We start from the raw sequence: 15969 nt of genomic DNA, 5'->3' as shown, positions 1-15969 counted from the left end.
TAGCAGAATCTAATTCTTAACTAAAGTTGAAACTGGTCAAGGGGCTTGAAGTCTTCCTTAAATACAGAGGGCAGTCTTTTGGAAAGGTTGGCAGATCCCTGAAGTCTTTAAAGAAAGGGTCACAAAATGGAGGCTGTACTCTTAGCAACCTTGACGAGGAGTTTTCCAAACTTGCTGGGTGCTTCTTGTTGGAGACATCATCATGGAGGGCCCCAAGCTGTGGTATCTTTCTTCCTCATTCACCCCCTCCTGTCCAGACTAAAAGCTGACTTTCTGCAGTCCTTTTCCTCTTTATTTTTAAGTAAGCTCTACACCCAGCATGGGGCCTGAACACAACCCTGAGATCAAGAGCTTCATGCTCCACTGACTGAGCCAGCCAGGTGCCCTGACTTTCTGGCGTCTTGACAGAATTCATCTATTATTTTTACTCCTTTGTTTGCTATTAATAAATCCATTATTGTGTCTTTGCCACAGTTAGCTGGTTTAATTGTCTCTTCTTTTGAAATCCAGAGTTGTGGTTTTGAGGGGCAGTATGTTATGGTCAACTTGGACGATCCACAGCCCCCCACACTCATCTCTTTCTGGTTGTAGGCATCAAGATTTAATAGGTCTAGCAGAGATTCCTGTGAACTTGCATAGTTTGGTGCCTTCTCAGAAGTACAGGGGTACTTGGTCTGCAAGACAGCCTCTAGTGAATGTGTTCTCTGAACCTCCATATCACAGCATCTCCACCATCTGGATGAAGTACAAGCAGGGAAGCGAAATGTACTTGGCTTGTTGGAGGGGCTGCAAGGAGACCATTGTGGCTGAAAGTAGAGTCAGCAAGAGGGGGGGTTAGAAGATGAGGTCAGAGAAGTAGTAGTAACAGATTGTGGTAGGCCTTGTGGACCTGTTAGGATTTTGTATTCAGAGTGAGATGGCGATCATTGGAGATTTTTGAGTTGATATGATTTCTAATTAAAAAAGTAAATTGCTCTGGCTGCTGTGTAAAAAGCAGACTGGGTGATAGGGACGAGGGAGGAACAGAGAAACCATTTAGAAGGCTATTGTAGTAATCCAGGCTAGAGATGATACGATGGCAAGTGGAATTATTACCTATCTCCAAGAAAGGTTGGGAGACCTAATTAAGAAAACCTCACTAATGCCTCTCATACAGCCATTTCACAATCTTAGGCTCCAGTATTTGCTAATTCCCTTCTTTTCCTTGGATTTTGCCCTCTCCTATATTAGGGCCATAGGGGAGAGGTTATTAAATAAAGAACAGCCTTCACAAGGGAAGGAATTGTAAGCAGTACTTCAGTTATTTGACCCCAACAGAAGCCTTTTTATTTCTTGAGGCACTGCAATCGGTGCCCTGTGTACATTCTGTTATCCCACCCACCGGAGACCTGAAAAGGCGGAATCTGTGCCAGAACTCTGAGGCAGCTCGATTCTCATTGAGGCATTTTCATTCTGCAGTTGCTATCTTAGACAGTTTGAGCAGCCTCTTTTTACAAAGTGTCTTTTCAGCTACCTGGCCTTGCAAGCTAGAGCTCTCTGATGCTCATGGTGACAAGGTAGTTTCACATACCTGAGAGGGCCCTCAAAGAGAAAGAAAGAGGATTTGTGGTGTTTGTTTAACACTTGAGCTCTTTCCCCACTCCTCTTTTGTTGGGATTAAAGCCTTAACGTGCCACCTGGATTCCTGGGTTTTGCAGCAAGGAAAAGGAATTCCGTGTATTTTATTTTAGTACATTATACTTGTTTGAGAAGAGCCTGGTCTTTGGTACACAGGGAGCTTATTCCCTACAGAGGCCACATCTGGTCGGCTTTATTGGGCAGGTCTTGTTGGTAGACATTACTGAGGAAACTGTGCCATCTTGACATAATGTCAGGATTACTGGCCTAGAGAGGGCTGCTGGCAGCCTATAATCACCTTGATTTATTCTGGGAACAATGCAATTTTTTTCCCCCCCTGGGGGCCAGAGGGGTCTAATTGTGTGATAGGCAACAGGAAAGGTAAATCCCCAGAAACTTAAAAACAGAATTTGCTTTAACAGTGCTCAATTGTATCTCCTAGGGAGCTTTGCCCCTTCTTCTAAAAGTGAGCTCAGATTACTGCCATTGCAAGTTGGACTTTGGGTGCCTTTGCAGCTCATATACTGTACTGCTTCTAGAAATGTCTGACTGCCCCTGCCCTGGTCAGTTCTGTAAATAGACTGAGCCAGGACCTATGAAGGCCAGCTCTCTTCAGGAACCCTGTTCTATTTTCAGGGAGAAATAATTTTTCCGTTCACCTCAGTTAGAATCTGCCCTAGCCTTTCTGGTCCTGCCTTAGCTGGGGCACAGATGAGAGCTGGCATGCCATGTCTCTGGCAGTCCTGTGGGCCTGCCCAAAAGTAGTAGGGAGAGGCTGTCTGTAGGAAATGTGCATGCCAGAAGTGCATCCACAGCTAGTGAACATTAAAGACTTGATAGATGCACCGTATTTTCCAGTTATTTGTGTAGATAGGTATTTCCAGTTTTTATCCCCCCCCCCCAGTGCGTCCGTGCTAACTGAAACATTGTTTTAGCCATAGTAATAGTTGAGAGCAAATTGTTGCTGCAGATAAAAACATAGATGTATTTTCAGCCAACATGCTGCTAATTAAATTGCATATCTATCTAAATGTGGGCCTCTGCTGCTCATATCTGACGTCCCTGGTATCTTCCTTGAGTGAGTTGCCTTGTATTCTATGATCTTGTTTTTTCGTTCATTGCAGTGTGAGTGACTGCCCCGTGTTGTGTTGATGCCAGTCTGCCATGCTAGCCTGTCTGCCAGGGCCAGGTGACCTGTCCTTTCCGCTTCTTTCTCACACGCAGATGAACACTGGACTTCAGAAATGTAAGTAATCTGGATCCCAGAGAAGGATGTGGCCCTTATTTTGTCTCTACATTTGGATAATAACAGAGGCACATCAGGGGTATGTTGACCGTGAACTTTGGTACCTCCAAGATACTCTTCAACAAAGACAGCAGGAAGGCAGCAGCCAAACTTGTTAGCAGTGTGGATGCTTCTTTGATCAGAGAGATCCTCTTAAATACTAGAATTCCTCAGTGTGTGTCATCTGTAGCTATCTGTTGTTGTTGCTGTAGCTATCTGTTGAGCGACAAAGCTATACAGAGTTTTACAGGATATATATGTCCCCCTTCAGAAAGGTGTTTCAGTTTGAACCCCCATGAGGAATTGAATGAAAACTCACACTCTTGATTATTTACTGTATCTCTGAAACATATTCTTTACCCTTTTCTGTTGTTCTGGACTCTCTGAGCATTCTCTACCATTCCCTTTGGCTTTGCTTTCTGCTGAACCAGTGACCTCAGTTCACAAGTCAAGAAGCTTTCACCTCCAGAAGGGACAGGGAGCTAGTTTTATCAGTCTCTCTGGGTATATTCTTGCTAATAAACTTGCCCACAAGACTGAACTTTTGAGAACTATTAGAATCCTGTCTTTTTTCCTCTTTTCTTTCTTTTCTTCCTTCCTTCCTTTCCTTCTTTTCTTTTCTTTTCTTTTAAAGTAAGTTCTTCGCCCAATCTGGGCCTTGAACTCCTAACCCCGAGGTCAAGAGTCACATGCTCTTGACTGAGCCAGCCAGGAGCCCCAGATTCCCGGCTTCTTTCCCTGCACTACAACGATGTGCAAGGAAAAGATTCTGTTCCTAGCTCATTACCATGTACAGTGTCTTCAGGTATAAATATTGCTCTAAATTTGGGATAGACCTTTTTTTTTTTTTTTTTTTTTTCAGAGCAAAAGGGGAAATCATTGAGGCATCTAGGCTAACCCTTTAATATAAAAGGCGCTTCAGCACCTTACCCAAATCCTTTATGACAGGGGCTGGCAAATTTCTTCTGTGAAGGGCCAGATAACAAGTATTTTAGGTTTTGTGGGCCATATGGTCCCTCTTGGATGTACTCAGAGGTGCTGTCGTAGGGTAAATAAAGGTAGCTATAGACGTCATGTAAACAAATGAGTGTGGCTGTGTTCTTCTAAAACTTTTTACACAAACAAAGCAGTTGTATTTTGGCCCACAGGCTATAGTTTGCTTCCACCCGCTGTATGAGATCATCTTCAGAAGTTAAAAAGGGGGGTGCCTGGGTGGCTCAGTCGTTAAGCATCTGCCTTTGGCCCAGGTCATGATCCCAGGGTCCTGGGATCAAGCCCCCCATCAGGCTCCCTGCTCAACGGGGAGTCTGCTTCTCCCTCTCCCACTTCCCCTACTTGTGTTCCCTCTCTTGCTGTCTCTCTCTCAAATAAATAGATATCTTAAAAAAAAAAAAATGCTCTCGCCTCTTGACTTCCTTTCTTTGAAGGAGAGTAAGGCTCAGAGCCTGGCTAGTTCTGGAATTTGCCCAGTGAATCCAGCTTGTGGAATGACAAAGCTGAAAGTTAAGTTTTCCTTCTGCAGCTGCCTGACTCCATAGGCAAGCTATATTATGCTGTACCAGCTTTTCCCTTAGTCTTTCTCTTAATAAATGATGATTGTCAGGTGATAGAGTTGTACATGCTCCTTGGCCACTGAAATCTGCATGCTAACTGCATTTTGACTGGTTCTGGGGTTCCAGGGACACATCTGGAGAAGGAAGTATACTTGGAAGCATGACAGAGCAGCTCACTGACTTTCTTCTAGGTTCCTTCATATACCCTAACCCCAGAGATGGGGTATCAAGCAGGTAGCTTTATCTTGGGTGCTGACTTTGGATTTCCACTCCTTTTCTGTCCAAAACAGCCTCAGAGGTAGCCTCTGCTAACCACTGTTTTCAAATTCTGTTCAAGAATTGAGATAACCTTCCCTGGTCTCTGGCTTGTCTGTCTGTTTGAGGAGAATAGTGTTTTAGAATCCCTTTGTCTCACTTGGTTGCTGTTCTTAATTATATCTAAGCCTTTGCAGAGAAGAAGACCTGATGGTGTTTTAAGCTTATGTGCTTTCTTCTCACCTCTCCCAAAATGTATATGAAAAGATATTCTGCCATGTCACTTACAGCTGTTAGCATGGAACACTGAAGGTGAGATGGAGCATAAACTCTCCTTTGGGAACCAGCACCAGGGTCCTTCTCAGAGGACCTCTCAGCTGTAGAGAGCTTAACCAGTTTTGTGACTCTGCTTTTCACCCTTTCTCTGCCCCTCATCCTCGGGAGGGTTTTACGAGTTGTTAGAAACACAGAATATAGTGTCTGGTGGGGCAGGGATAGAATACAGATGTTTATTGATTATTGTGCTTTATATTGTAAGAGCTCAGGCAGGAGAGATGTAGCAGGGGTCTGGAGGTGTGGGGTATGTGGTATCTTGGCCAGCACTCGAAGTCACCTGGCTAATCACTTTCCCCAGGCTTACCCCACTATGGGTACAGAATCACGGGATTGATCCCTTCTAACACCAGCATTTCCTCCTCTCCCCTTTCTTCATAAGAGGATGTAATGCATTTCCCACCCTAGATGTGGCATTTGCCTTGGGGCAGTCTGGATTAAGGAACGCCTTGGCCTTGGTGGGTCCTGGGCTTGATAGAGGACCACAGTTTGGGTTAGCTGGATACCCTCCTAGAGCTTTTTTGTATATTCCATGATGTTACTTGTTTTATGAGTTCTCAGCTGTTTGAGAACTTTATTTAGAAAAATTTTCTCTGACCCATCTTTTCCCAGTTCCTTAGAAAATGTGTTTTTGAACTTACCCCCCCCCCCCCATTAACTGCAAGCCTCTGCTCTTCCCCAGCTCACCGTCAGGTATATCGTGGTGGCCCAGTAAATATGTCTAGGTGAGTGGCTGAAATGACCAAAGGTCATTCATTCATTAATTCGTTTAGATTTTATTTATTTATTTGACAGAGAGCAGGAAAACACAAGCAAGGGGAGCAGTAGAGGGTAGGGGAGAAACAGGCTCCTGACTTGAGTGGGAGCCGGATGGGGGGCTTGATCCCAGGACCCTGGGATCATGACCTGAGCCGAAGGCAGACACTTAACTGACTGAGCTACCTAGGCCCCCCTCAAATCATCTTCTAGTCAACAGCTCTGACCTCCTTCCTTAAAGAGTATCAGGGTTTGATACCAACCTCAAATTACCCAGTTTTACTACTTTTCTATGCGTGTCTGCCGCCTAGTGGAAGGGCCTGGAAATGGTGAATTGGCCCAGAAACTGGATAAGCTGTAGAAATCTCAGAAATATTAGCTAATATTTGTTGATTGCTTACTATGTGCCAGGCACGATTTTGAGTGTACTTATGCATATTCTTATTCGCTCCTCAATAATCCCATATGAGAAACTTTCATTGTTCTTTTGAGGAGGAGACCTAGAGTAGCCCTCGCCAGTGTCACATTAATGTTGAGTGACTACATTAGAACTCCCTCTTTTTTTTTTTTTTTAAAGATTTTATTTATTTATTTGACAGAGAGATCACAAGTAGGCAGAGAGGCAGGCAGAGAGAGAGAGGAGGAAGCAGGCTCCCTGCTGAGCAGAGAGCTGATGCGGGACTTGATCCCAGGACCCTGAGATCATGACCTGAGCCGAAGGCAGCGGCTTAACCCAGGTGCCCTAGAACTCCCTCTTGGGTCAGACTCCAAACCCAGTGTTTGAAACACTGCCTGTGCCTCTCCATCTATTGATAGAATTTCCGGCTGCATATGGTACTTGTGTCTTCTGACCTTCAAAATGGAAGGATAAACAGGGAGGCCCCTGTGGAAAGCTGGAATTCAGGGAGATATCGGCCTTCACCACCTGCCCCCACCTCTTGCAGTGCCTGGAATAGACAACACTGCTTTCTGCTACATTTAAGTCCCAGACTCAAGTCCTGTGTGGGCTTTCTCCATCAGGTTACTTTTTCTATCTGTACAAACTCAACCAAACGTGCTATCCTTGAATAGCTTTTGATAGTCATGGTTCCTGTTCACAGAGCTTTTTCCTATTCACTGAATCTCTTGATCCTAGTAATTCTGTGAGGTACAGGGGTACCTCTGGGTGGCTCAGTTGATTGAATGTCAGACTTGGTTTTGGCTTAGGTCATGATCTCAGGGTCGTGAGATCAAAGCTCACACCAGGCTCTGCACTCAGCATGGAGTCTTCTTGGGATTCCCCTCTCCTTCTCCCCCTCTCCCCACTTGAGCACACGTGTGTGCTCACATTTGCTCGTTCTCTCACTCCAAAGTAAAATGAAATTCTTTAAAAAAATTCTGTGAGGTATGACAGCAGGTATCATCCCTGTTTATAAATGAAGAATAATTGAGACCCTGAATAGTAGATAATAAAGCCAGTATTTGAATCTAGATTCTAAGCACAGATTCCCTGTGCACTGCCTTATGTCCCAATTAATAACACCCTTAGTATCACATATTTAAATAAGTTGCTTTACAGGGAAGCCTGGTTGGCTCAGTCTGTGGAGCATACAACTCTTGATCTCAGGGTTGTGAGTTTGAGCGTCACGTTGGGCACATAGCTTTTTAAAAAAAATTAAAATAAGTTGCTTACAAAGCTGTGGTATCTGTGTCAGCTGTACACTTAGGGGAAGATGTTAGAGAAGAAAGCAAGCTTCTGGGATGACTGCATGGGACTGAGATAAAGTATTGAGAAAACTTGGGTTTTTTTTTTTCTTTCAAGGGCTGAACTTAAGTCTGGTACATGAGATGGATGGTGCTAGATTCCAAGAATGTAGCCTCTTTTTTATCCAGTATACTCCTCTCATCCTGGAGAGTCCTTCTTCTTTTTTTTTTTTTTTCTGGAGAGTCCTTCTTAACAAAGATAACTACAGCCTGTGTCCACCCTTCCCCCTTCTTGTGATTCTGATTCCTTTATTTGACTGTCCTCATCACCACTGTCAACATCAGCAGAAGCAGGACAAAGAGAACTAATCGGTATCCGTGTCCCATTCCATACTCCTGAATCAAGCCAAGCTGCCTTCTGCCTCTGCTAGGGGAAAAAAAAAAAAACACTCTGAAACTTGGTACTAACTTGGAACATAGGAACTTTTATCAGTCAGTAAGCCCCTGTACCACTCTCTCTTCCCTGGCCCCCAAGAAGGGAAGCCCCCCAAAAAAAAAAAAAAAAAAAAAAATAAGGGAAGCCCACCAACATGGAGGAAAGCCCAGGAGCCAACCTGTATTACCTGTCTGAACTAAACCCCGGCAGCTTTAGACTGCTGGCCCTCAGCTGAGCCCAAGTCGTTCCGTCAGAATAGAACCTATACTGCTGATACTTACTGAGTCTTCTACACATCTGCTCTGGGTCAGGCGCGGGGCTAGGAGAGTCACGTGGTTTTGACCAGTCAGCACCTAAGTACAGTGGCTGATCTGGTCAGTTTCTAATGGAATTCTGGTGTCTTGAGTAATCCCAGATTTTCTGGAATTTTCTTATCTAGGAGAATGTAGCAAGGGTCAGAAAATGGCCCCACTTTATGGAAACCGAAGCCCCCTGAGGGTCAGTGGCTTGTAAGAAGCAGCAGAACTCAGACTCTCCTCTCGGGGCTCTGATTCTGCTCCCCAGCTAGTGTTACTTCGAGAAGGTTTCTGGGCCTCGGCCTCCCTCCTTTCTGGACTCAGCTATCTCTTTTACATTCATTCTTTTTTTTTTTTTTTTTTTTTTAAAGATTTTATTTATTTATTTGACAGAGATCCAAGTAGGCAGAGAGGCAGGCAGAGAGAGAGGAGGAAGCAGGCTCCCCACTGAGCAGAGAACCCGATGCGGGGCTCGATCCCAGGACCCCGAGATCATGACCTGAGCTGAAGGCAGAGGCATTAACCCACTGAGCCACCCAGGCGCCCATACATTCATTCTTTTAAGACTCTCTCCAAATCAGTCATCTTACAAACATTTTGTTTATGGATAGAGCATCCATTCTGTATGCGGTTAATAAAGCAGACCTCAAACATGTGGGAGTGCCTACTATATCGTGGCACTGTGCCCCTGAGAGCACAGCTCTTTCTGTACTCTTGTGCTCAGTTCTACCTTGATGAGCGTGGGACTAAATCTCTCTGCGCCTTGTGGACTTGAGCTCTCTTTTCTTGCCTCTAAAAGCAGCATTTTCTAAGCAGTTGCTGCCAGGCTAACCAGCAATGCCACCAAAGGAAGGCAGCTGTGCCCTCTTCCCTCTAGCCCACTCCTTGAGCCACTTCCCTTTCAGTTGATGCCCAGTGATGTGACTGAATGGGGTCTCCTAGGGCCAAGGCAGCTGAGGCCACAAGCTGCGCATTCAGTCAGCTTAGTCCTTGCTCTGTCTTGGCTGCCTCCTGTAAGGGGAGGAAATAGGGTGGGCGTTCGCCAGCTGAGCCAAGGCTCCCCGCCAAGCCCCTTCCTTCTGCTTGGGCAGTCTGTGGGCTTACTCACTCAGCAAACCTTTATTAAGCACCTTCTGTGTACACTTAGGAGAGACCCTACCTCAGAGAGGGAGTAGAGGGCTGAGACCTTTTGCTGGACCCTGGCATCCTTATGGGGCCCTTGTTCTCAGAACCTTTTCCTTTTTGACTGGAAGTCTGACATCCGCTGGAGCCCCCGATGGGTGGCCGCTGGAGATGGGAACAAAGAGACTGTTAACGTTAATGAGGCACATTGAGTGGGTATTTCCGCAGTCTCCAAAGGAAGGCAGGTTTTTCCTCTTTCATTTTGGAAAGTGACAGCTGACAAGGGCGGAATACAGACTATTTTTGGCTCGGGGGACTTAAAGATTCTCTGAATCCTTTCTTCTCAGCTCCCTCCCTGCTGCCCTGTCATTATTGTCACCCCCCCCACACACACACACACACAAGGAAATAAATAAAGGCTTTTGATCCTCACCCAATCAGGCAGAGAGTGAGCTGTAAACAAAACTGAACTTGTGACATAAGGCTAGGGGAGGGATGCTGGCAGCGTATTCCTCTGCTCCTGAGGAAAAAAGCATCCTGTTTGCTGTGCCAGGGTGCCCACCCAGTGGGTATGGCGTCCCAGCTGCCGGGGCACAAGGGAAAGCTGCTGCCTCCCAGACCACCGCAGCCTGAAGAGGCGTCACTGCGGGCGCCCTCTTTACGACGGTGTCTTGGGGAAGGGACTGAGTGGCCACAGAGGGCTCTGACATGCAGCTCCGTGCAGAACCTTCACCCCCAAGGCCAGTGTAAGCTGGTAGGAACTTAGAGTTCCATGTAGGGGAACAACCATCAGTAACCTTCGTGACAATTGGCCAGGTTCTGGCTCTCCAAAATCTGGGACTTTAAAAGTTGCTCTGCTGTTCTGATCTTTGGTGGCCTCATTTATAAATGAGAATCCTAATAGTAGCTGCCTTCTAAAGCTGGAGCGAGGATTCATTGATAAAGCCTGTCACTTAGCACAAGGCCTGACCAGTTACAGTTATAAGTAGTGACTAAATGTTAGCAGTGCTTGTGACTGTGGGGCTCGGTGAGACTGGGTCTAAGATGAAGAGAAGACCAGGGACGACTTCCTTATCCCCTGCTCTACCCTGCACCCTCAGAAGGGGAATCTAGAAGGGCTGGTTGGCTTGGCACTGATGAGCTCCCTCTCCTTCTTTGCTCTCCTTACCCTTCTCTCTCTCTAGGGGACACTACACAGAAAATGAGAGCTGCTCACTATCCTACCCCAGCCGAATTGGACGCGTATGCTAAGAAGGTCGCAAACAACCCACTGACTATAAAAATCTTCCCCAACAGTGTGAAGGTTCCCCAGCGGAAACACGTTCGTCGTACTGTGAACGGCCTCGACACATCAGCCCAGCGCTACAGCCCCTACCCGACTCAGGCCGCCACCAAGGCAGGCCTGCTTGCCATTGTCAAAGTGCCAGCCAAAAGCATACTCAAGGACTTTGACGGCACCCGAGCCCGATTGCTCCCTGAGGCCATCATGAACCCCCCAGTGGCGCCCTATGCTACTGTGGCACCCAGCACTTTAGCCCACCCCCAGGCCCAGGCTCTGGCCCGCCAGCAGGCCCTGCAGCACGCACAGACCCTGGCCCATGCCCCTCCCCAGACGCTGCAGCACCCTCAGGGTATCCCGCCAGCCCAGGCGCTGTCCCACCCTCAGAGCCTCCAGCAGCCTCAGGGCCTGGGCCACCCTCAGCCCATGGCCCAGACCCAGGGCCTGGTCCACCCTCCTGCCCTGTCTCACCAGGGTCTCCAGCACCCCCCCAATCCCTTGCTGCATGGAGGTCGGAAGATGCCAGACTCAGATGCCCCCCCGAATGTGACCGTGTCTACCTCAACTATCCCCCTTTCAATGGCGGCCACCCTGCAGCACAGCCAGCCCCCGGACCTGAGCAGCATCGTGCACCAGATCAACCAGTTTTGCCAGACGAGGGCGGGCATCAGCACTACCTCAGTGTGTGAGGGCCAGATCGCCAACCCCAGCCCCATTAGTCGCAGTCTGCTCATCAATGCAAGCACCCGGGTGTCCACCCACAGCGTCCCCACGCCAATGCCTTCATGTGTGGTCAATCCCATGGAGCACACCCATGCGGCCTCGGCCGCGCTGCCTGCCGCAGGCCCTGTCAACCTGCCCACGGGCGTCTCTCGAGCCCCCACTGGCTACCCTAGCGACCTCAAGCCAGTCGCCTGGAACCAGCACCAGCTGGCCCACCTACAGCAGATGTGCAGTGAGGCTGGTGGGACGCCGGCCCCTGGCCTGACAGGCAAGCATGCAGCAGGACGCGAGTTGGCAGGGCCTGGCTTTGTGGGCAAGGCCCCTGCCTACCCGCAGGAACTCTGCCTGGCACAGTCCTTCCATCTGAAGCCAGCCCTGGAGAAGCCAACCCCGTCCCCACCCGTCAACGGCCTGGCAGCCCCACTGGCCTACCCAAATGGTCACTACTTCCAGCCCCTGTGGAACAACATTCTGCCCACGCCCAATAGCGACAGCTCGGGGTCTCAGGACCTCGCCATGCCGTTCCATGGTGGGCAGCCCACGGGTGCACCCCTCGACTGTGGGACGGCTGCTGCTGGGGCCCACTACCGAGCAGGGACCGGGGGTGGGCCGGTGGCAAGCCAGAACAGCTTGATGCAAACGGTGGATTACCTAAGCGGGGATTTCCAACAGGCCTGCTTTCGAGAACAGAGCCTGGCCATGCTGAGCAAGGCCCACCGAGCCCCTGGCACCCGAGCCCCTGATCCCGCAGATAGTCGAAATCTTCATCTTCAGCACCCTGGGTATAGATAGGGAGCCCTGGTGCCCTCCACAAGCTACACATCCTACAGCACCCTCCTAGGTGTAGACTTTTGAGTAATTGGATAGTTTCAAAATTTCGCTGCTCCAGTGTGATCATTCTTAGATGTCTAAGAAAGGGAATTTGGTGGGCTCTAATTTAGGACAGCAGGGGATCCCCTGTGCCCTCATCCTCCCCTCCACCACCCCTAGCAACTTCTGGGTTTATGTGAGGACCTGACCCCAGCTCCAGGCTTTTCTCTCTGCTGCCTCTCATCCCTTGCCTTGGCCATTTCCTACCAGGCACCTCCTATCCTTTCTTGCACCTCTGCCTGTTTTCCTTAGGACTGAGGTGTGGGAAGGGGAAGGGGCCTGGGGGAGGTGGCTGTGGTGTGCAGCCCCTTCAGCTTGGCCACTCCCTGTCTGTCTCTGTCTTTGGGACTAAGAAGCCAGACTTCCCAAGTGCTCTGGAAGCTAATTCCTTATTCACCCAAAGATCTTCAGTCAAAACTGACCCAGTCTTCACCTCCTCTCACCCCTCTCCATTCCTCAGGGCTTCGTTGTACACCTGTGTTGATTCCAGAGCCACTGCACTAGTCCTTGCTATACTCCTCAAGGGCACCCTGCAGGCACTTGGCCGCCTTATTAGCCTTGAGGCATGGGAAGATCTTTGTGCTGATATCTTAGTTCCTGACCACACCCCCCTTTCCAGTGCTAGAGAAAGGTAGTAAGGTGGTAGTGACCATTCAGTGCAGCCAAAATCCCTTTCTCACTGTTGTTTCTCCTTAATCATCTGTTGCTCCCATCCCCCATCCCCCTTCAGAAACCAAGCAAAACAAAACAGGATGTTGAGGAACTAAGTAGGTAAAGGGTGATCACATTGGAGTTCAGAATTAAAAACCCCCCCCCCCCCCCCAAAAAAAAAGTTACAATGCATTTGGTTCTCTTTACACTGGCTAAGAATATTGCTCTACACTGTAAGTTTTAAATGTCCTGTTTCTGTGTGAATGTAGTGTGGGTTTGAGTAGCGTGTGAGCGGCCCCACAGGTACATTCACCCTCACCTCCTTTTGCAGCCCCTCAGTTTAGTGAAGAAAGAAAGAAAGAAAAAAAAAAAAACACAAAGCCTTAAGCTCTTTGAATTCTTCCTTTACCAAATGAGCATGGTTCTAACAGCTGGAGGCGGACGTCTGTGGGAAACAGCCCCTCCTGCCCTTGCCCGCCCTTCACATTCCCATCCTTCACCCCATGCTCAGCGTGTCTCATCCCCAAGTGGCAAATAGTTGGCTAGAAATTTAAGACTTTTCTATAACTTTAAATTTAGAACGTTTCGTAATTTCTTGCACCTTTTTGTTAAAGATATGTAGTTGGGCTCTTTTTTTGTTTTGTTTTGTTTTGTTTTGTTTTAACCAAATAAGCCCTTACCTTTCCTGTCTCTGGGGAATGTGAGCTGATGATGTTATTTAAGATTTGGGGTTTTGTTTACTATACTATCCACTGTTCTTTAGCCAGAAATTCTCTAGTGATCTGAAGCAATGTGACTGAAGACCAGTTTTTAAATTATGTGTTGGCAAGTTGCCTTATATTTAAAAAGAAAAAAAAGAAAAAAAATGCCTGATTGTGTTATGCCAAATGATAGCAACATGAAGTCCTAATTTATTGTTCTGATTTCCCTGCCGTCTGTGAACACTGGTACCTCCCTGTCCCTGAGCCCTTGTGTTGGGGGGGAGGGGGGCGGTGCCTGCAGCTTCTGGTTCAGGGCCAGCCCCCCAAGGCGTTGGCCACTGTCTCACCCAGGGCCCCCTTCTGGTTCTTGCTTTTCGGAATTACATTTAAAGAACACCACTGTCTCCCCTTACCCTTGCTTGATCTCCAAACCAGGTATTTTTGCTGTAATTTTTTCCAATGCCTCTTCCCCAAAAGGTGAGCTGCCATCTTAGGAAATTGGACCAGACACCAACTTGGGGGCTTTAAATCAAACCTCAAACCCTCAAATCTCTTCCTGTGTAGGGGTGCAACTCTCTGAACTCTCACTCCCACCCCTGGTCTGCATGGAAAATGTACTGTGACACCCCCACCCCCCAACTACCCTTGCCTTTGGTGTGAGATGTTTCCTAGTTCACCCTGAGCCCCCTCCCCCTCTGCCAGCCAACCCCAACCAGCAATAAGGGTCCAAGCCAGGGCCTCCTATCCACGCTCCCTGCCTCCATCCCACACTGCCCCTAGGGAATACCTGATTCCCTACGCTGTCCACATACTGTAGCACTCATTCTCCATCTCCCTCATCTTCTCACCTGTGGTGGTTTATGGGTGTGATGGGGTTTTTAAGATTATTATAAACCAGTAAAAAGGAAAAACTCACCTTCTGATCTTGTCCTATTCGTTGAATGCTGTGAATGTTTGAGGTCATTTTTCTTGCAATGGTTTCTGACATGTCTGACTTCCAGAAGGGAAGCCAGTTCTCTTTTTTGAGGGGAGCCATATAGTGTCTATCCCTCAGAAGCCTGAGGAGGTGGCCCACAGCCAGTGCCAGGCCTCCCCCTGGTCGAGGTGGTTTGCAGCTCTGTCCTGCCCTGCCGGCTGAGTGTGCAGTCACTTGTACTTAGAGGACCATTGAAAAAGGGATCTGGTTTGCTCATAAGCCAACTGAAGACTAAGCCCCTCCCCCTGCCCTCCTTTTTTTTTTGTTTTAAAAGATTTTATTTGAGAAAGGGAGGGAGAAGCCGACTCCTACTGAGTAGGGAGCCCAAGGTGAGGCTCAATCCCAGAGACCTGGGATCATGGCCTGAACCAAAGGCAGAATCTTAACCCACCAAGCCACCCAGGCACCCCTACCTCCAACACTTTGGAAGTTCTTAGGGCCTCTGACTGGTGGAGGTAATAGGTGCAGTAATCTGTAACACGGGAAGCGGCCTCTAGGAATACTGATGGAGTTGTGCAAGTCTGGTCCCTTTCTGAGCATGCCAGTCTCTGTGGTGCTCTTCAGAGAAGGCGCTTTGCCTCCTTTACTCCCATGACATCCCTGTGAAAGCCGGCCGCCTTCTACTTGGGTCACATATTTGCAGTGAGCCTGAAGTCACACTGCTAGAGTGGACCAAGGGGAGCCCAGTTATGTCTGGCCTCTTTGGGCAGGTGCTTGCAGAGTCCAGCTTACTTTCTGGTGCATAACCTGGCCGGAGTTTCACAAAGCAATTCTCCCTGCCTGCGGCTGCACTGGGATGAGGAGATCTGGGGTCTGGCGCTGACTGTAACACCCACTGTTGCACAACTCTAGGAGGCTCCCTTCAACCTTCCCCTATGAATGTGCAACGGCAGCACTGCCAGCAGAGGGAGCCCAAGGGAAGACCGAGGCTGGATGGGAGGTTCCACTTCCTCCCTAAGGGAGGAGCCACAGAGCCGATGCTAGAGCCCATGCTTTTCCCTCCCAGCTTCCAGATGTCACTGTATGGAGATGATTTATTTGGGGAAGAGGTGATCTTTCCTTTCTCAGCAAGGCAGGCAGGACCCCATCTCCTCCTAGGTCATTGAATTTGGCCCTTTGAAGGGTAAGCTGGTGGCTCGTTCCCCAGGCTGGCATTTCAGACCGTCCTGTCACCTAACAAGGGCTCTTTTCACCCGGGCCTGTATGTGGGAGAGTGAAGGCAAAAACTCCAGCCTTGAACCTTCCCCTACTAGGTAATAGCTGCCACACACCGGTCCTCTTCCCGGGGCCAAGACAGTAGAGTAAGGGACTCGATGCTGATGAATCGTACAGTTTACAAGTCTAGGGGAACGGGAGTACTCCCGTCTTACCGTAAGACTAACGATGCCCCATGTAGCTGAGCAACTTGGCAAAAAGCAAGCACAGGAAGGATC

The 15969-nt window shown here is 48.5% G+C and overlaps 1 protein-coding gene across 4 annotated transcripts in view; it reads left to right on the top strand.

Annotated features, from left to right (window-relative positions):
• Positions 1-14475, top strand: part of FAM222B (family with sequence similarity 222 member B) — an 83028-nt gene extending 68553 nt beyond the window's left edge. The window contains exons 2-3 of one of the 4 annotated variants that reach the window (XM_059378857.1): positions 2742-2863; positions 10521-14475. In XM_059378857.1, the coding sequence (XP_059234840.1) occupies positions 2782-2863; positions 10521-12130 (1692 nt within the window). In that variant the 5' untranslated portion in view covers positions 2742-2781 and the 3' untranslated portion in view covers positions 12131-14475. Of the gene's footprint in view, positions 1-2741; positions 2864-10520 lie in introns of those variants that run through there. The other 3 variants (XR_009400189.1, XM_059378859.1, XM_059378858.1) reach the window with 3 other exon arrangements.
• The last annotated feature ends 1494 nt before the right edge of the window (positions 14476-15969 follow it).

Source organism: Mustela nigripes, chromosome 16, assembly GCF_022355385.1.
Source record: "Mustela nigripes isolate SB6536 chromosome 16, MUSNIG.SB6536, whole genome shotgun sequence".
Classification (NCBI taxonomy): Eukaryota; Metazoa; Chordata; class Mammalia; order Carnivora; family Mustelidae; genus Mustela; species Mustela nigripes.
Note: the sequence above shows the minus strand (reverse complement) of the source record. Positions and strands in the feature narration are given on the sequence as shown.